General features: G+C 40.1%; 1 protein-coding gene across 2 annotated transcripts in view; it reads left to right on the forward strand.

Moving 5' to 3' along the window:
• Positions 1–21,253, forward strand: part of LOC140364411 (matrix metalloproteinase-16-like) — a 97,289-nt gene that overhangs the window by 16,018 nt on the left and 60,018 nt on the right. The window contains exons 2-5 of one of the 2 annotated variants that reach the window (XM_072450529.1): positions 5,954–6,102; positions 7,451–7,465; positions 7,597–7,719; positions 13,866–14,170. In XM_072450529.1, coding sequence (XP_072306630.1) covers positions 5,954–6,102; positions 7,451–7,465; positions 7,597–7,719; positions 13,866–14,170 — 592 coding nt within the window. The remainder of the gene's footprint in view (positions 1–5,953; positions 6,103–7,450; positions 7,466–7,596; positions 7,720–13,865; positions 14,171–21,253) is intronic. The other variant, XM_072450530.1, reaches the window with a different exon arrangement.

Here is a 21,253-nt window from a genome sequence, read left to right on the forward strand (position 1 = left end):
GACCTAGAGTAGTCCTCTTTTAGACCTAGAGTAGTCCTCTTTTAGACCTAGTTTAGACCTAGAGTAGTCCTCTTTTAGACCTAGAGTAGTCCTCTTTTAGACCTAGTTTAGACCTAGAATAGTTCTGTTTTAGACCTAGAATAGTCCTCTTTTAGACCTAGTTTAGACCTAGAATAGTTCTGTTTTAGACCTAGTTTAGACCTTGAATAGTCCTCTTTTAGACCTAGTTTAGACCTTGAATAGTCCTCTTTTAGACCTAGTTTGGACCTTGAATAGTCCTCTTTTAGACCTAGTTTAGACCTTGAATAGTCCTCTTTTAGACCTAGTTTAGACCTTGAATAGTCCTCTTTTAGACCTAGTTTAGACCTTGAATAGTCCTCTTTTAGATCTTGTCATGGCATGTTTTGCGTTCAGAAAACTAGTATTCAATCACTAAATTAGTTAACAATCATTTCAATAATGAATCAGTTGCGATCGATTGACTTGTTTCAGCCCTATAAGACACTCTTGTATTTACATTAATACCATTTGAGTGCAGGAATACAGAAGACTCCAAAATAATACAGCCAAATAATTATTTTTAGTCATTCCAGCATCCACCTGCCCAAATGTCTGGCCTAAAGGCATTACTCGACATTGGTGCCTAAGCCTTGGACACAAACTGTACATCGTGTCGGGGCGAGAGAGGAATTTCCGTCTCGCTGAATAAAGCAGTTGTCAGCTGGAGCCGGGATGCTTCTCAGAGGAACCCTTACATCGGCAGAACGACACGGGCCATAGATCACGAAGAGAAAGACCAGATCAATGAAAAACACTGGCGCAGCGTATGGACCCAGAAACCCATTCAGCAGAACAACTCACGGCCGTGTAGGGCAAAATCATGTGCAAGTATGTGGCATTATCTTCCGGTTAATCCTCTTTGGCTCTGAAGACGTGTGTGACGACCATGTTCTTCAGCCTTCATCTCTTTTGACAGCATGTTTTGGCCCAAGGAGCAGATTCCCCAGCAGAGGCCTGTAGGGAAACTCTGTCAGTTTGGATACAAGACAACAGAGCGTGCGTCGCAATAAGCCGCGTGCTGGTTATACATTTCCGAGAACAAAGAAGTAGTAGAAGCATAAAGCAAGAAATGGTTCATGTCGGAATCGCTGTCGTTTTTAAGACGAAGAGGGACGTCAAACTCGAGGAACTGATGCACCTCTCTGTTTTTATTTCCTTACAGATACAGGACATTGGATATCACTGTTACCGCCTTTAACATGAAATATTCCGCACTTTTGAGAGTTCAGGGCTTGCATTTGTAGGCACTATTAGACCTTTTGTAAGACTTAACGCTGTGAACTGCTGTAGTCACAAAAGAAACTATTCATACCATCGATTGTGTCCATAGATTTGAACAATTTACGATAGAAAGAATATTTTTCTCATATTGATTGTTGTCAATTTTCGATTTTATTTGGTCTTTCCAAATTGTTTTATTTATTTTAGTAATGATTTCATGAACATAAACTATACAGACTTTTAATCTAAAATTCTTCCTCCACATAATATTATTTTTACTGACAGGATTTTTTTTTTTTTTATCAGCTCTTTTTGTTGCATTTTTTTCTTTCAACAAAATACTCAACATTCAACTTTTACACACAACACATCTCCAACACAACATTCTCAATACGATCTAAACTCGGAAACATTTCCCACCTCCACTACCATCCTTCCACCTCTGCAGCGCTAAGAAAGAGCTTTGAAACGGTGTATTTTTATGTTAATACAGTTGCAGTTCGGTGACAGCCTTGTTTTCCGTTGCTCTATTTCGGGCTCAAAACAAACACTTCTGTTATCGCACATCTCTGCATGCGCTAGACGCCAGCCACCCGCCACCGCCGGGCCCTTCTCCAGAACAACATCCATTTCATCCTTTACCTGCGAAACCTTTGACGAGCGCAGTGACCGGAATAAGTCTGGCGGACACGTTCGTCGCCGGCTGTTGTGAAAAGTTTGATCAGAAATATGTAGCTCTTTCTCTCCGGTTGTACTTATCCTGCAGTGCCGCATATACGCACTGAGCATGGGTCGTTTTTCTCATGCTCTTCGGGGAGAGATTGAACAGCAAGCTCACCTTTTCGCACACACCGACCCCATCCAATATCCTGTTAATATCTAAGTGGCAGACATCTCTAACCGAAGGCTTACCGTTCCTTATTTCCTGCTGTAATAACTGTAATATATCTCTATGTGATAATGGTGCCATTGTCTGCGGGGACAAATATCCAACTAGGTTCAAACTCGAACAAAACCTTTTTATCTTCTTTCATTTACATAATAATAAATACTGCGTCGTCATAATACGGTTTCAAAGTTGCTTCATAATGTTCCTTGGGATATCAGATTTGCTTTGTTATTAATATCCGCTGCATATAAGGTAAGGTTGTTATTTTTAAAAGTTCTTGGAGGCACAGCAAACAGTGGCTTTGGTGGAGCTATCTTGCAATCACGAAGTTATACTGTGCGAGTCTCACAAACTCTTCATGGTATTTTTCATATTGTAAGTTTGATATTGCACCTGCCAGACCGGTCCTCTCTAGAGATGAATGTGAGGGAGTTACGTCGAAAAATGGATCTTTGTTATTGTCTATCATTTAAAATAACCTCAAAAAGAGACAGAAACATCTAGTTTAACCTCCCAAACAAGCGTATCAAGTCATATTTCTTCCCTTTTGTGGTTAACATTATGGGCCATTCGTGTTTTGCGTGTTACTTGAACCTCAACCAGGACACATTTCAGCAGATTCCTCATGAATTGTGAAAATAGTGCCTGAAAATCATTATTGAAAATGAGTTGACCACCCTAGTTCACGTAGTCTTTGTTCCTCGATGAATACAGGAAACACTAAATACAGTTACAGTGCACAGAAGTCATTTCCCCCCTGATATTTTGACAGGATTCTCTGGAGATAATCCACTTTACTTGGCATATTTTTGACCCATTTTGCCGAGACTATTGCGACCCTGGCACACATTCTTTCTAACTGTCTCCTGCTTGAACTCCCCACAACAAGTAGCACTTTAATTTAGCTAAGTATGCAGAACTGTGTCCAAACAGCAGGCCTTCTCATCACATACGTTTTATTCCCTCTGGCCCAGGAACTTACAGGGCCCGTGGTTTTGGCGTCGACCAAAAGCGGTTTAAGCCAAAAACCTCAAATGTCAGAGGAGGGTTGCTTAGGGATGCGCTCGGGAGAAGATGAGGAAGATTACAGGATGAAGAATGGGAAAAGTATAGGTGTTTAAAGCCGAGAGGAGGCTGGTTCTGCAGGGAGGAGCGGGACAGTGTCTCTGAGGTCTGTGGCTTATGCATTCAAATGAATTCTACTTTATGAAAATGATGGAAAACATGTTTGGCGTCCCCGCATTGCAGTTAGACGCGAAAGAAAGAACACTATTGAAAGTAAACAGGTCAATCTGGGTCCAAACCATTGTCTTATTGAAATATCTTTTTGAGACGAGCATTTTAATTACTGTCTAAATGTAATGACTGTCCTTGGATGACTATAATTTGTTTGTCTTTGTCTTTCGTACAGTAGCAGCTCAGATAATGAACAGTTTGCCGTGACATCTGAATAAAATCGTTGTTTCTATGGAGCCCTCCAAGAGTGACGCGTTAGGGAAAGTTGCAGAACACATTAATTTAGAGTATTAAGACTTCCAGCTATATTTTCTAAAGTTTACTCATTTAGATTGAATAAAACCCCAGGTCAACGTTGAAAAAGCGGTCTCGATTTCAAGCGTTTTTTACCTGGTTACTAAATAAAAGAAAGGTTACTTAGAAAGGTTACTAAATAAATGAAATAAAATACATTGTCAAACTGGCGTGGCCCGCTTTATTGTTGGTGCATTGTTGTCTAGCGTAAGGCATGACAGATTCAAGTTTATTACATGGTCGTTGGCGTGTATTTATACTAGTGCAGCACGATTAATCACAATCAAATGACAAACTTAATGAACGCAAACAGCAAATCGCAAAGCCTGCAATATTTGAAGAGCCATTAAATCCTCCACAAAAAACGAAATATCCTGTCTCATTCTAATAAGAAATGGATGTAGTCTTTTTGTCGATTCTGCTGAGCAAATTGCACATAAATGTATTATTAAAACGCAAATCTGACCCAAATCGTGCAGCCTTAATCCATACCTCGCCCACTCGTCAATCAAAAGTACATATATGTGATGTAGTTTGAAAACGGATTAAAAAATAAGTCAATGTAAATGTAAAAGTCTTCTTGTTTGTGGAGATCCGTGTTTGTCTGAGCCATTACGTTCGTTACATTACATTTCATGGCTCCAGGACCTAAGCAGCAGCTGAAAGCAAAGCCTCGCTCTCTCTCTCTCACCCCTGAGGTCTGTTCCCAGCGTAAAAAGCCATCACACATCATAATGTTATCTTCTACTCCGTGAGCGAAGGGCGGGGGAGGGGCCCGGGACCTATATAGAAACAGGAAGACGAGGGGAAACTGAGGAAATGGCGAAATAACGCTGAGGATTATGAGGTGAATGTCAGGTCATGTGTATAAACTGGTCTTGACTTACACTTTTGTCCAAACGAGGACTAGGAATGTCACAATGTTTTATGTCACGATATAACAGACTTCCTATAAGTGATCTGTTCTTCTGTATCTACCTCTGTATCTACCTGCGTTGCACCAATGAAATTTCCCCATGTGGGACAATAAAGGAATATCTTATCTTATCTTATAACGATTATTGACACATTAAATGACATTCTAATACACCACTGTTCCAATAGTATGTGACAAGCCTTATGAAATCAGACTTTGAATGCAAAAGTAAACCGCCAGATTGAATTTAAATGACTTATTTTGCCTTTAAAATGGTCACGATTATTAGATTTTGGTTCTTACGATTGTATTGTGACCTGAATATTATCGCTTACCCGAATAATCTTGACATTTCTAACACTTTATCAAAAACTTAATGCATTTTAAACTAAATAAAGACTCAAATCAGGTTCATGATAATCTAAACCAGAACTTTGATGATCCAACCCAATCTAGAGTTTAAATAGATTGTGGCGTTACACCTCATATTTCAATATTAAACCTAGGGAGATTGTAACATGCTAAGAACTTAACTTGGTGTTCGTTTACATTTATATTCGGACAGTATAGTGTGATAAATCGAATTGACGTTATTGTTTTTTTGCTCGTTTGTTCACTTTTCTAGATAGTTTTGGGAATTGCTCGCTTAAGGATGAGAGCAGAACAAGAAAGGACTCATTTAAATTGGTGAAATGACCCTTTCACCTCTGTATGAAGCTTATCCATCGTGAGCAAAAGGCTTTATATTCACACCGTGTCCAGTCCGAACACGTGCGCCTCTCTGTAGCTTAAGCTGGATGTGCATTTGTCCCTTTGTGTGGTAATGGCTGGCTGGTCTTTCATGGCTCTCCTCACTCACTCTCTCACACTATCCTCTCTTTGTAGTGGATCTTGTTGTGGATGCTGCTGTTCTCCAGAGCAGCGCCGTGTCTACCAGAATATCTCCCTTTTCCCATTGGAGCAAAAAGCAAAGAAGCAAACTACAGATGGGCAGTTTGATTTCAGAAAGAGTCGATTTTGAGTAACTGCTTGTACAGGTTCGAACAAATCAATAAAATGAGGTTTCGCAGCGTCAGATTTCATAAAGACTTTAGGACTTTTAAGAAACAGGAATCTACAAACCAAAGGATGACATTTCACACCTTTAAGTCTTGTAGAGAAGGTTTAAGTCACAGTTTTAATTTCATTTTCAGCCCTTAACTGTGACTATAATTTGCCTTTCACCTGCAGAGAAAGTAACCAATATTCCAGGGTATGAATATTGAAATGTCGTGATGTTGTTTGTCTCTAATAATATGTAATACAAACATATTCTCCTCGTCTCTGTTTGTGTGCAGGCCTGGCTGCAGAGGTACGGTTACCTCCCCCCTGCAGACCCCAGGATGTCGGTGCTGCGCTCGTCCAGAGTCATGCACTCTGCTATCGCTGCCATGCAGCGCCGCTACGGCCTCAACATCACAGGGAGCCTGGACAGCAGCACGTTAGAGTGAGTTACACCAAGACAATGCACCACTGTTTATGTGTGGAGCAATTAAGCTTTATGTGTGGTACTTTAGATACCACTGGTTATAGTTTTTCATTTCACTGAGTAAATATAGTGGGGTAAAAATTAACATAAGCTTGGTGAATAAAAATTGAAAACTGTAGCAGAGAAAAGTCATTTGTTCAGCAAAATATCAGCATCTCTAATGATCACATAAGCAGTTAAAATTCAAGATTTCAAAGCTTCAGACACCTACTGCATTTGTACTTTGAGTAGTGAGTACCTCAATGAGTAATTTACTCAACTTTTCACATCTAGAAGGCAGAGCGAGACATTTTGCGCAACACAAAGTTTCCCTGACATGGATTAAGTGGCCCGTTTTAATTAGATCAAAGCTCTCTTTACTTAGACTACACCTCCATTTGTCAGATCAAAGGCTGTAAGTATGAACGCCATGCGGAGGGGCCAGAGAAGCAGCAACTCGCTCAAACTTAGGCTTTTTACTGTGAGACAATCACCAGTGCTTCAAGGGAAATGTCCTCTCTAAACTTAACACAAAGAGACAGCTGATGTTGCACGGCCTTCAGTCAGATGTTTCACCTGAGAGCTGCATTCAGTTACTATCCTAGTTGAAAAAAGCTGTGATTTGTTAAGCATTTGGAGTGGAAATTATTATTGTATGACCTTTGAACATTCTGGCCATTGATTGGGTCCACTTCTCAAAAGAGACACATTTATTTTATGAGATCAATTGCGTTTCCTTGAGTAAAAATAAATAATAGCTTGAAGAGTCTATATTAAAAGCCTCATTTCATTCATCCATGTTTGTAGCTGACACAAAATGCACAGTTTGTGACACTCTGGCTTGAAAAACATGGTGAATATTTATTTTTTCATATATGTCACAGCACGTTATGAAATCTACAGCACGTTATGAGCACTGGTCTAGTTAAATACAAAAATACAGCTTTTATAAATCACTTGCCACTGGAAAATCATGTCATATTCCACGTGCAATAAATCCCCTCAGCTCCCAGTTTAATTTCATTCTTATGGGAGACCTTTAACCAGATTCTTGTAACCTCCAAATCACTAAAACTGTGCTCAGTGACATTTGTGGCCACCAACGTTGAAATACCATCTGCGCCACAAATAGCAATGAGCTCAAATCGTCCGCTGAACTGTGAAATCGCACTGAGGGGCCGGGCCAGCGTCGAGGCGGGCAACAGCTGTCTCACCACTGGCTACAAACACGACGAAATGTGATCGGCTAATGGCGCTAACGCTAGGCTAACAGGACGCTAACAATGTTTATGTCTTTTACTCCCCTGTGCTTTCCTTGTGGATGTAGGGATAACACTATAAGGTGAGATGCTATTTCTCTGTAACATGTGGTTTTTATGTGTGATGTTGTTTGTATTTTTTTGCATGTTAGACGCTAGCTAGCACGGTAAATGTACATTCAGCGTTGCGCTAACGTGGTTTTGGTTCTCGTAGGTGGATGAGGAAGCCCAGATGTGGAGTTCCAGACCAGATGGGAGGGTCGTCTCGATTTAACGTGAGGAAAAAGCGATACGCCCTCACGGGACAGAAGTGGCAACATAAACATATCACATACAGGTGAGTGGAAGCTGACATTCTTAACGTTACTGAGCGGGGCTGGGCAAAGTGGCTGAAAAGTCGACTCGTCATCTCATTCCTGTGTCGATCTGCTGCAGTTTTATGCTCAAACAGACACGTTTCTCACCCTCTGCTCCTATTGGTCAGCCTCTGAGCGAGTGACGGGTGGATTCGACCAATGAAAGTGAAGTATGAACTCTCCGAAGACGACTTTAGCTGAGATAATATAAAGATCCCAAAGTGTTACATGAATGTTGAGAAAATCAAAACTATAGCTTAATGGTTCCTAGTTTCAAAAGGAAGTGAAATGTTCAACGGAAATTGTGGCACAAAACAACAACACATTTTTTGTGTAAAAGTGTAAGAGTTTGTCATATGCCTGTAGTAGATTCGTCTTTTAGTTCATTAATCAGTTGATGATGAAGTTGACTAATTATTTTGAGGGGATTCTAAATTATTTATATTTACAACAGCAGATGGGAGAAAATATGTTGAGGTTTTGGGAGTGAATTGTGAGTTTAATGTGCCTTTTTACTGATTTTCTTTCTAAATAATTGATGCACAGGGCGTGTCTTTCATCGACCAACAGCTAGTTTGTCAAATTTGTATCATTTTTTACATTTTGTCTCAATGGAAATAGACCTACGCTTCTCACAATTAATTTCCAGATGTTTATCACTACATTCCACCAAATTCCAAAGTGCAATAATAACATGCATTTTGAAGGACATGTGAACTATGAAGCCAGTGGTCAATTTACACTTACAAATCATGTCACTGTAGAAATACTTAGTTAGTTTATCTTTCTTTATATCATGCAAAATACATGAAAACGTAAATGTCCTCATAAACATCGGTCTATATAGTGGCGTTATTGTGACTAAAGCCTTGTACAGTGGTGTGGCCCTGCAGCGACAGTAGAGAATCCACAATCAAACACAGAACACGTGCACAAAGCCGCCGCTGGGCCTTACACTGTGTCACTGACCTTTTCACGGAGATATAGATCGGGCAACGAGACAAGGATCTCTCTTATCCCCTTTACAGCCGCTGCCCTAATCCCCACCAGAGAGACTTTTTCATTTATTTCTCCTCAACTTTTACAATAATCTGGTCTAATTTACTATCTTTCACAAGTCTGTAGAACCAATCTGTAATATCTGACATTTAGTGGTGGGAGGGATATCAAAAATGGATGATATTGTAATTGTTGTATTGGAGATATGCAACTTTTTGATATTGAGTATATCGTCTATGATTAAAATGAATAAAAAGGACGTCAGAAAGAGACAGAAAGGTCAAGTATAATCCTCCAAACAAGAGTATAAAGTAATATTTCTGCTCTTTTGCGTTTCATTTTATGCTCACTTCACATTTTGTGCTGCACTTGAACCTCAACTCAACATTTTAAAATGTTCCTGATGCTTTGTGGACATTGCCTGAGCGTTATAGATACAATCAAGATAGTTATTCAATGTTCGCAATTGTCAAATCGCACAGACTGCAGTTATGTAAGTAAAAGAATATCTTCTGCTAACGTCAACATTTCGTTTTTCGTGGAAAGTCTATTGTTTAAACCTGACAAATTTAATTGGTTGTGTTTGCATGAAATGAACGAGTTGAAAACGTCAATCTCAAATCCAATCACAACCACAAAACTCGATTTTTTTCACACCCCAGACACATGAGAGTAAAATAAATGAGAAAAACAGACAAACGGATCATATTTTCCAACATATTCTCAGCATGCTCGGATTGTATTCTGTTTTTCCTTTGATCCAGTGAGCTCTTTTCTCGTCATACATGTTTTCTGCGGCGGTGTGGCTCGCCTCCAGCTTCATATATGTCACGGGATAATCCTATAGAAGTGCGCTTGTTTGCAGTGCCTTGAGGAGAGATGTATAAACTTGATCACATGCTTAACATAATCTCAAGGATCAGTCTCCTGCTTCTGAATCAGATCCCCACATTTTTCCTGACTCCCCGCTCAGGTGCGGTGTTGTTTGGACAGCGTTTGCATGGAAAATGAGCAGTTTGTTCGGGGTTTTTGGATTGAGAGCGCTGCGAGCAGAGGAATCCCCGGTGGACAGGCTCAGATTAGGATTATGTAACAGGACAGGGGCATTTTGACTGGGTTTTGTGTAGAGAACGTGAACGCGCTTGGCCCGGGTCGGTGGTCAGATGTGCCTACAGCTGCTCCCTTTGTCCTGAATTAGTGCATCGCTTCTGGAACATGATGCAATTATGTCTCTTTGCGTTCTATGTTTGTGCTCATGTAGTGAATAGGACCGGGCATATGACAAAATGAATCACCCAAATAGATTCTCTCATTTTGATCCAGCTATTGATTTTTGTACTGCACAGTTTGTACAAAATGTAATTCTGCTTTACAAACAATACAAAAGATGTATTGAAATCACAATTCAAATGATTTAAAACCCACAATACATTATAAAAGTCGTAACGGTCGGGCTTTGGGTTGTAGAAATGGTATTGTGAGAAGTGACAATTTTATCTTTAGAGGAGTTGCTCTAGCCCTGTTTTTGCAGCTATTCCCAATGACAAAAGAACACATAAGACACACTTTACTGTGCGGAAATAACCCCAAACTTTAAAAAAAATACAATTCATAAACACACTTGGCGTTTAGACAGGTCCTCAGCGCATTGGATTTCTCTTTTTAAACAGAGCCATGAGTAAACTAAACTGAGTAATTTAGATTACTAGGCTACGAATATGTTCACGCGTCATGTCACAAACTACTATATATTCCAGATAAATGCACTGTGTTATTATTGTTACTGAAGTGAAAAGTGAATTTGCGGGCCTTGCTATGGATATATTTAAAAAAACGAAATATGTGTATCGGCAAATAACGGTAACATGGGACCGTCCTCCGCTAGGATACGGCGACTCCCCCCCGTCAGAAATGATCCTGTCATTATCGCCGGTGACATTATTGCAAACAGTCAACCCAATTATGCGCTTTGGCAAAACATGCCGCAGCTTTATGCTCCGAGTGGCTGTTGTGAAAGCGGCCTATTGTCAACAAGAGGATTTGGACTCATTTTACTCGGAGGGAGACATGCGGTCAGCTGATATTGATTTGAATTTTGCACGTGACACCAGTCCCTTTTGTACCAGACAAAAGGGACATTTAGAGGCATAAAGAACGCCGTAATCAGACACGGTTTTACTTTACAGCGCACCACTTCACTTGATATTGAAGATAAGATAGTTGTGGGAAATATTGCTTCTGAAGAGACATCATCCATAGAACAGATGGGATTGTTTGAGATCTGTACATATTTTTGGCAAATTTGTCGAAGCAAAAAGCCACCGAAATATGTTTCTAAATTGTTTATGTTGATTTTTGTTTGTGACTGTAATTCAATGTTTCATTTTCTGTTTGAATAAGACGTAAACATCATGTTTTTTTCATTGCATTGACTTTACAATATAGTTTATCTACATTTGACCCACAAATATTCTAATACAAACCGATATTTCATGTTTTTGTGCTTTGTCATTGTGGAAAGTGGTAACCTTAGACATAGTACACAAATCCTTTCCAAGCTATTCATTTAACTTTAAGTGTTATTGAGCTCACTGCATTATACAATTAGAGATGTCTAGACAATTGTATAGATCATAAATTACACGATAAACAAGAAAATAACATATTCCTGCACGTATATGCAGGAATATGCTACTCTGGGTTATATAATAGGTTTAACTTGTATTTGCATCTAAATTCAACCACTTTTGCAGCCACATATCACTTTTTTTTCACTAGTTTTAAACAAACACTCTTCCAATCAAGTTTTTTCCCCCCTTAATTATGGAAATTCAATGTTCTTCTGTCAAACAAACAATTATCAAACGCAAATTTCAATCTGTCGAAATTGTTTCATTCAATAAGGTCTAATCATCTTTAGTTGAACCAAATGAATATTTCCGTGGCATTTTTCTCGCGCACCTTTTTCAGAGTGATTCGATAATTAAAAGTTGCACTGATTTAAATAATAGTATGTAATTTTCCCTGCAGCTGACTTTTCACTGCATATAAAAGAAGCGGGCTGGTGCGAAGTAACATTTTATTCACATTATGGGAGATGACAGGCCGTCTACTCCACTGCCGCTCTGGGGAAGGGAAGGCAAGTCTTAATACACGCTAAATTATCACCAATGTCAACAAACACAGTAGTAATGATGGAAGAAGCTGACGTTTAGGCTTTAGTAGTAGTCGTAGTAGTTGTAGTAGTTCTTGTAGGAGTATTAGCTGCCATCAAGTATCTGTGCTTTCTACTCTACTACTTTTTAACAGTAAATATTTGAAAAGTAAAAAGCACTTTTCTAATGGTTTTATGGATACTTTATGGTGACATTCTGCCAAGTTTTTAAGTTCAAGTCCAAGCTTTGTGCAAACCGCAATATACACATACAATTCAAACGATAAAACAACAACTTAAACAAATTAATCTGTATTAAAAAAAAACACACACACTTTGGGCTCTTTACTTTTTACTCTTAAAGTACATTTTTAAGCATGCACTTCAAAAACCTTTCGTACAATTGTTGTATGTGCTTCTACTTACTTTTGCTTTATTCATTCTTTATCACATGTTTCTGTACTTTTACGTTTTATTCCCAGTGGTAACAATAACAAAACCATTTTAGCTACCTAACTGCAAACAACTTTACTACTTTACCTCCTAGTTTATGAATATACGACTATTGTTGCTATCACTTCTATTACTACCACTACTTCTACTACTGCTACTGTAAGAATACTACAATAAAAGCAAACTTGTAACAGTATTTTAACCACTTTCACTGCTAATAAACCTCAACAAACCTTCTAAATCCGCGTTTCACCTCCACAGAGTGAAACGTCCCTTAATAGACCTGAAATATTTAGTCCTGGAGCAAAGTGGGCCGAGTTTCTGTGATTGGTCGGCGCGCTCTGGAGCTCTCAGCGGGCGCCGTCCTGTTGATAATCCTTAATTAGAAAATCCAATCCAGAGGCAGGAAGCGGTCCCATCTTGTGCACACCTGCAGCAGCTCCGGCCCGCGGGGGGAGGAGCCAGCTGTTCCTCCAACCTAAACGCTCCATTTAGCTCTCGGTGTGTGGACGGGAAGAGCGTTTTGTTTCTGAAGAGAGATCGCCCTGTCGCCAAGAGCTGTCTTCATCTGTCTTTATTGTGTTCGGATGAAAATAATCTTGAAACGCTCTCGAAAAGCTAGTTTTGATTGTTGATTGTATGCGAGCGAACCGATGTTGTGTGCGTAAACAATGCAGAAGTGTGGATTTCTAGTGTTGCCATGGCTCTGCCTCATAACAATAATGCCTTGGGTTTGATTCCCAGCACAGATGGGACATTTCTGTGTGGAGTTTGCATGTTTTCCCTGTGTTTTTTCATATAGCTAGTGTAATATGTACTGTAGATTCCGAATATCGAAAAAGTTTGACCTAATTATCTGTACTATAATTACAGATACTACAGAATAAGCTCGATACTCCATACTGATTTTCAACTCAAAATAACTTCTTTCTTTGTTACCATTTGATCTGATACTAGTTCTGATGAAGCTCAAGATCATTCTAAATTTGTTCAGTCACGTTTATTTAATTGTTCTGTATCAATACTTGATTAAACAAGTACATACTTTCAATGCTAATTCTAATATTAATCAGATATTTGATACCTTTGACAACCCTACTATCAATTGAGTTTGTTGCCATTTGTACAAACACCAAATCTACTACATTAACTATAAATTAACTATAAATATATTTTACTTACTTATTTTTTTATATATCTAGTAGCTATTCATTGTTCATTGTTTTGTTGCATCGAATCACCAGGACAAGTTCCTATGTTTGTGAATTTTGTTCATTGTTGATGGCAATAAACCTTATTCTGATTCAGATTATTCAGATATAAAGAAGTAAAGTCGTGCTTGATCTATTCTTCTTTTTTTTTACTGTCCTAGTAGTAAAATCGTGTGCTTTTGCCACTAGGCCTGACAATAACTGTAACCTATGTCTTGATCTAAAACGCGTCTTATAAACACAATTCCTGTCCCAACAGTAGACTAACTCACACTGCTCTGTTCTCTGACCCTGTGCCCCCCCCCCCCAGCATAAAGAACGTCACGCCCAAAGTCGGCGCGGAGGAGACGCACGACGCCATCAGACGAGCGTTCGACGTGTGGCAGAACGTGACGCCGCTGCGGTTCGAGGCCGTGCCGTACAGCGAGCTGGAGCGGAGCAAGAAGGACGTGGACATCACCATCATCTTCGCCTCAGGGTTCCACGGCGACAGCTCTCCCTTCGACGGGGAGGGCGGCTTCCTGGCGCACGCCTATTTCCCCGGCCCAGGGATCGGGGGGGACACTCACTTTGATTCGGACGAGCCGTGGACGCTGGGAAACCCCAATCATGACGGTAAGCGTGTTGTGATGTTTCCGGTAAATGGGGCTGTAAATGGCTGTTTGTGTTGGGCAGGTTAGAGGATAAATAAAATCTTCGACTTCACTCTGGAGACAAACCGCAGGAGTTTATATCTCCTCAGTTACTGCAGCTGAGTACTTAGTTCACACATCTGCTCTGATGGGACGAAACACTTAGGTCCACTTAGACGTCTTTACTACGTCATTTGTGTCAACATCTCTCACATAGATACAAATGATGCTCATATACATTCATTTCAGTGTTGTCACAAATACAAAGAAAGGGTCAAATGTGGCATATTTATGAGATTTTGCTTCATCTGTGTCGATACTGGAACATTTTATGGTTCAGGTATCAGTTCCCATTCTTCTGATACTGATCCGATACAACAACAACAAAACACATTCGTACCATCTTCAGCCCAGTAAATATCCTCATGTTAAAACTTTACAGAATTCAGTCCCAGGGTTTATTTTACACTGTTCTGCTGTTGTAAAGTATATGGGCCCATAACTGTATCTATACTTAACCACAGAGCATCAATATTGTGATACTGAAAAATATGCATCAGTGCATCCTTAGTATTTGGACCATAGTAGTTTCTGTATATGTGATATTTTGTCCTACAGTTTATGGTGTGCAAAGCATGATGTTTGTTATGCAGATCCAGCAGTAATGTTATGTATGAATTAAGTTGCATTGTTTGTCTCTTGACAGTCAGGAGTTGATTATCATTCAGGCTCTTTATGCTCTTCAAAGCTTCATGAGTTAACTTAGCAGAGCATCCTCCTCCTTACCGACTATTTTCATTGGAAAACAGATGATTTTTACTGTATACAGGATGTTGTGTAGGCTGCGGTGTAATTGGGGGAACTTTCTGCTTACTTGTCACAAAACGTTCATTTTGAGTGACTTGATGAAGCATAAGTTATAACTTTGATCATCACACCACATTTTCACAGATTTCGGTCTTATTACAAACGCGGCTGTAGTGTCAGCTCACAGTATTATGGTAATCAATCACGCAGGATTTCACCTCCTCAGTATAAGCAGCTCGTCCATGCACTGCTTTGATGCTCTAATACTTTTAGTTCCTCTGACAAGAATAAGTCTGTTGTGGAAGTGTCACTGACTTCTGTGACACTGAGAAGACTGAGCTCAATAAGTGCAGTAAACGATATATGACTGAGACATCAAGATCTCACTGCAAACTGCAAACTAATTATCCAGCCTCACTGAAAATGACTTGAAATCTGAATTTTAATCTGGGTTTGAGTGACATTTCATTGTTTATGTGGCGTACAATAATTTACTGTGTAGCTTTAAATAAGCAAATACCTTACGTAATTGTTTCTCTTTTCTAATATACGGCTTGAAATAAAAAAGTGATGTATTGAAAGAAGTTCTGAAAATTTCTGAAAATGTTGAGACAGTGGAAAAGTGGAATAATCCATCAAGTGGTTTTATGTAACTTTAGAATATCAGTCATTTTAACTCTTCTATAACACGGTTTTCTGCAGTTGTAAGATTTTTCACCAGGAGCCGAATTATATTATATTTTGAACCTTTTGTTCCAAATGTAATGTGCGAGTTGATCTTGTACAGCCCAAGGACTAAGTCAAGAGGAGTCATGATGCTCACAGCGCAATGAGTCAAAACAATGACTGAGCGAGTGAAGGGTTTAGAAATGAAAATGTCGTGCGAAAAGTAGTCAGAACTCTTTTTAAAAAAATGGAAAAAGAAAAAGCCTTTGGTGATGGCAGCAAAAGGATAAAAGAGAATGGCAGAGTATCTTAAGACAAATATTGGAGGTTCAAGAGCTCACCAGAGAGACGGAGCACCATTTGAAGAGGAAGAAGAAGAGAGAGGAGTGGGAGTGAGGGTACTATGGATGTCGGAAATAGAAGTGAGGAACTCGCTGTTGGAGATGGAATTTCAAGCAGAAACTGAGAGGCTTTAGGTGTTGTGTTATTTCTCTGCGTTTGGAAATGCTTTGCACTCTAAATAACACATCGTAGAATCGTTTTGTCATAATGAGTAATAGTTTTGTCACAATGAGTAATAGTGAATAATATAAATGATAGTTTTGCTTGATCTTATGGTATGTTATCTCTGCATAGGACAGTCAGTGTCCCTGTCTCAGTCGTTGTCCCTGTCCTGTCCTACCACTGTCCCTGTATTGCCTCTGTCCCTGCCTCTGTCCCCGTCCTGTCCATGTCCTGTCCCTTTCCTGCCCCTGTCCTCTCCTGTCCCGGTCCCTGTCCCTGTCCGGCCCCTTCCCCTGTCTCCATCCCTGTCCATGTCCTCTCCTGTCCCTGCCCCTTCCCTGTCATCTCCTGCCCCTCTCCCTATCCTGTCCTGCCCCTGCCCCTGCCCCTTTCCCTGTCCCCTCCTGTCCCGGTACCTGTCCCTGTCCGGCCCCTTCCCCTGTCTCCATCCCTGTCCATGTCCTCTCCTGTCCTTGCCCCTTCCCTGTCATCTCCTGCCCCTCTCCCCATCTTGTCCTGCCCCTGTCCCTGTCCTCTCCTGTCCCTGTCCTGGCCATGTCCCGTCCTCTCCTATCCCTGTCCTGCCCCTCTCCCCGTCCTTTCTTGTCCCAGTCCTGCCCCTGTCCTCTCCTGTCCCTGTCCTCTCATGTCCCTGTCCTGCCCATGTCCCGTCCTCTCCTATCCCTGTCCCTGTCCACTCCTCTCCTCTCCTGACCCTTCTCCGCTCCCTGTCCTGTCTTCTCTGTTGTGGCACCTGCCGTCACTGAAGCCTCTGATTCACAACCTTCAGCCCGACAGCAGCAGCAGCAGCAGCAGCAGCAGCAGCAGCAGCAGCAGCACTTTCTCTTCCTCCCAAACCTCCAATACAATATTTACACACCCGCCGCGGCCAGACTTCTGTGAAAACATCCCATAATAATGCATTCACTTGTATCGCGCACTCTACGCTATACGCTTTTCCTGCCAAATATGAATCATGCAGTGCCCCCATCCCAGCCGCTCACCGTGGAGATGGAGGGAAGAGAGCGGGTGTAACCTTCAGATGCATTTCAGAAAGTGTTTCTTGGTGCCCTATAGCGACTGTGGGCCTGAGATATTGGATGTCTTCACATTTTTTTATTCCCAGTTTGGAGCCAGAAAATGCTAATCTAAAGTGCTTTGTATTCGTGCCAGATGCTTTCTCTTGGCATGCGGCTCAAAGCTCGGAGGCTGAGTGCTGGCTTTGGCTGGCTGCGACTACAGTAAAACACAATATTGATAAAACTAGTTCCACTGATACTGCACCAGGGCGATTACAATTTATTAGTAGTAGATCTTTTATCGTTCGAGAGGCCCAAAATGCCTCTGCTTTTTGATAGTTCCGTGTGTTTCATCCATTTTAAAGTAGTGAAAAATAGGTCTCATAAAACTTTTCGCACCAAGCCCTACACTTATTACAAAAAACATAACTTATAGCAATGACAAATGACTTATTAAGAGAAAATACAGATTATCAACCTTGTAAATATTCAATTGCCGGTGATAATATTGTTAAAACTCTCCACCAGACAAGTTTGATATAGATTGCACCTTTAAAATGTATGAAAAATGCAGAAATAAATCAAATTTTTGACTAATTGGGATTTTGAGGGAGTTCAAAAGTATCGAAATGTCTGTCTGTCTTTTGCTTTGACTCGAAAATAGAAACTTGATTGACCGTTTGTCTCTTGCCAATTTGCACATTTGTTGCAATGGAAGTGACAAGATGCCGAAACTGTGTGTCCAATCCACAACGATATCTAGAACCACAACTATGAATGTGGACCATAAAAATAACCATAGCCTTATGTTGATCGTGATCGCTATCTGGGCTATACAGACTCTAAAACACGTGCAAACATACCTTTTATAACAAAGACAGTGGCATTATTCAACATTTGTCATCAATTAAACACTAAATATTCTCAATACACAATAATTCAGTCATCATATTTCAATATACATCCACATAGACAGAAAGATGCTCACCATGTTCTACCGCTGCTTTATTGAATCGGTCATCTCCTTCAGCCTGGTGTCTTGGTTACCCCTAAAAAATAAGAACTCACTCAACCAAATTAGGAGGTGGGCTAGTGATTGGAGAGCCACAGCTGAACCCTGAATCCCTCCTCACTAGGCAGCTACAGAGGCTAGTCGGGTCCATCTTAGAAGACGGATCCCATCCACTAAATGGTGAATTTCAGCTTCTTCCATCCGCCGCAGGTAGGTCTGCAAAAAATAACCAACTAATCATGACTAGACGACTTTAAATAATAAATGTAGTCATATTTGTATAATCATATTTGTATTCTAGATACAGACTCTAACACAAAATAACTTTTACAACAAGGCATTATCAAATCCAAATGTCAAAAATATTTTTTTCCATTAGTCTCAGTCTAGAAGACTTCATTCACCATGTTTGAACACACAAAAACGCAACGCAATAATCACTAACTAATCAACTACAAAAATATGATTTTTTGACAGACCAACTTCCGTTAAATATTTTTTTTAGTACAAAAAGTACATAAGCATAAAGATCATTAAGCCACAAAGTAATTATACAAACATACATAACGCCTGTATGCAAAACTAAGAGGTACAGGGGCAGTTTTGTTCCCTCAGCTATTAAAATACTAAATAGCCAGACTGCACAGCCTTCTTAATCCATTTATTTATTTATTTTGGACTAGTTTGTTTTTTTTGTATCTGTGATGGCTTTTACTCTACACTAATAACTGTTTGTATACTTCCATGTCTCTATGTCTGGAGCACTAGTCGTCTCTGTTATGTCACTGCCAATATCATTAATGTTGTCTATGTGTGTGTGAGCAGCCCACACTTTTTTACCTGCAACCAAATCTACCCTCAGCTACAAATAACGTTACCTTACCTTATCTTAATTTGTTTGATAATGGATTTTAAAATGTACAACGTAAACAATCATTCGACCAGTTGATTAATCGAACATAATATAATCGCTGACTAGTCGACGTCAAATAATTCTTAGTTGCAGCTCCAATATCTACACACATCTCGCACAGACCAAAAAAGTACGATTAAAAAAAAAAAGTATCACCTGAATCTATTGTATTTAATATTCTCAGGCAATTTCCCAACCCAATATTTGTACAGCAGTTAAGACCCTGTAATCCAGCGGTGGGCCGTGTTCCTTGATCCTCGTGGATGTTGTCTGTGATGATGTAATTTCCTATAACAGTACACAGGCTTTTCTTCCTCTATCTCTTCCTTTGTCATCTCGGCTCCATCGCGGAGGCACATGGGGGATGAGCCGCGCCCGGTGAGTCTGCCCTCGGCCCGTCGCACCTAATCCACTGTTGCCGCGCAAGATATCTCTCTCCGTCACGTTGGCTGGTGCCAGCATCGCCGCCGTGACGACGCAATTGTTGTTGTTTTGGACCACTCCGGCGCCCTCACAGGAATAATCCCCAATGCGCTGCAGAGATAACACTTGTAGCGTATACATATAGACCTCTCCCACGCAGGCTATAAATGTATTAGCATCACTTCACGCCGCGCCAGAGTCACATAAGGATAAAGGATGATTTAGAAAGTTAGCGCGAGCAGTCAGTTCGAGCCAACGCAGCGGAGGAGAGACTCGCAGGATTAGCAAATGGGGAAATAAATGACGAGCAGGATTTAGTGGCTTTTACATTTCAGACAGCTTCTTTGCTCAGGTTAAAAAAAAAAAAAAAAGAGTAGTGTTCATTTTCAATATGGTAAAGATGACGTTACATGAAATGCTACAGAAAATTGCTTCAAGATTGTGTACAAATGTAGAAAATGATCACGTTTTTTCACATGTTTAGATTTGGCCTGGATAAAAAACATAGAAGATATTAAAAAAGTGAGGTCAAACTTGAACAGTACCAATTATTCATCATAAAATGTCAAATCGCGTCTCGTGGACATTGTGCCTTGTCCCATTTTTATAAAATTATCATTCTTAGGTCAATTTAATTAAAAGCTCAAATGCTGCAAGGGTCAATTGATGCCTGAAAGTTATGCAAAAGATTGAAATATTACAAATTGTTCAAAAATATCTTCTAGCCATACAATTCATTAACTGCCTTGGATCCCTCAGACAAAGATAGCATCACAAACCCGACATTTTTGCAACATATTTCTCATTATTCCACCATCGTAACATAGAGTAGCTTTTGAATATATCTAAACGAAGCCAGATCGTGAATGAAAGCGCACACTTCCCTGCGTCACGCTTCAAACATCACGAGACACATCGAACGATTCGACACAGATTTCAAGGACTCCGCAATGAGAGATTTACTCACTTTCTCACATTTCTTTCATAGTCTTAAATGCAGCTTGGGGTGATGGGAAAGCGCAGTTTAAACCAACAAAAGCTTGTAAAAAATGGATCGGTTTCAAAGCACGTTATCAGATTTATCGAATGCATTCCACATTGGCAGTTTAACTTTATCAAGTGATATCAGTGATAGTTCAATCGAGCTTCAACTAGAGGTGTGAAGATTTATCCTGGCAACATTATCCGATCTAACATGAAATATTTATTAAAATGTGTTTTGAAATATCAATAAAAAGGCAAAATGATTACACTGCACATTTATTTATCATCTCTTTTTGCAGCTTTTTTATTTTTTATATACTGTATATATATTTTTCTGCACTATCAACATTTTCTCCTCCAAAACACCCATTCGATATCTATTTTGCTGGCAATATACAGTATCTCGCTCCTGCTGCTACCGTTCACTTTCTTGCATCGAGCCACAGTAATTCGTGTTACGTAATCCCAAATTCTCAACACCTCTGATGAATTTTGCCTGCGAGCTTCTTCTTCTTCTTCTTCTTCTTCTTCTTCTTCTCTCTCGCACGTCCCGGGTCTCAGAAGGGCAGGAAAGGACACACACATGCTGGTTTAAGAATGGGACTTGTTGATCAGCTTTTGTCCAGGGAAAGGAAAAGAAAATCCATTGTATGTGACCGAGAGCAGCAGACGTCGCGTGTCATGTCTGAAACTGTTTGGTGATTTCTGTCATGCCTTTGTTATTTTAATGCATTTTTC

This window comes from Eucyclogobius newberryi, unplaced genomic scaffold, assembly GCF_026437365.1.
Source record: "Eucyclogobius newberryi isolate DKJ021-1_F unplaced genomic scaffold, fEucNew1.0.hap1 SCAF_18, whole genome shotgun sequence".
Taxonomy (NCBI): domain Eukaryota; kingdom Metazoa; phylum Chordata; class Actinopteri; order Gobiiformes; family Gobiidae; genus Eucyclogobius; species Eucyclogobius newberryi.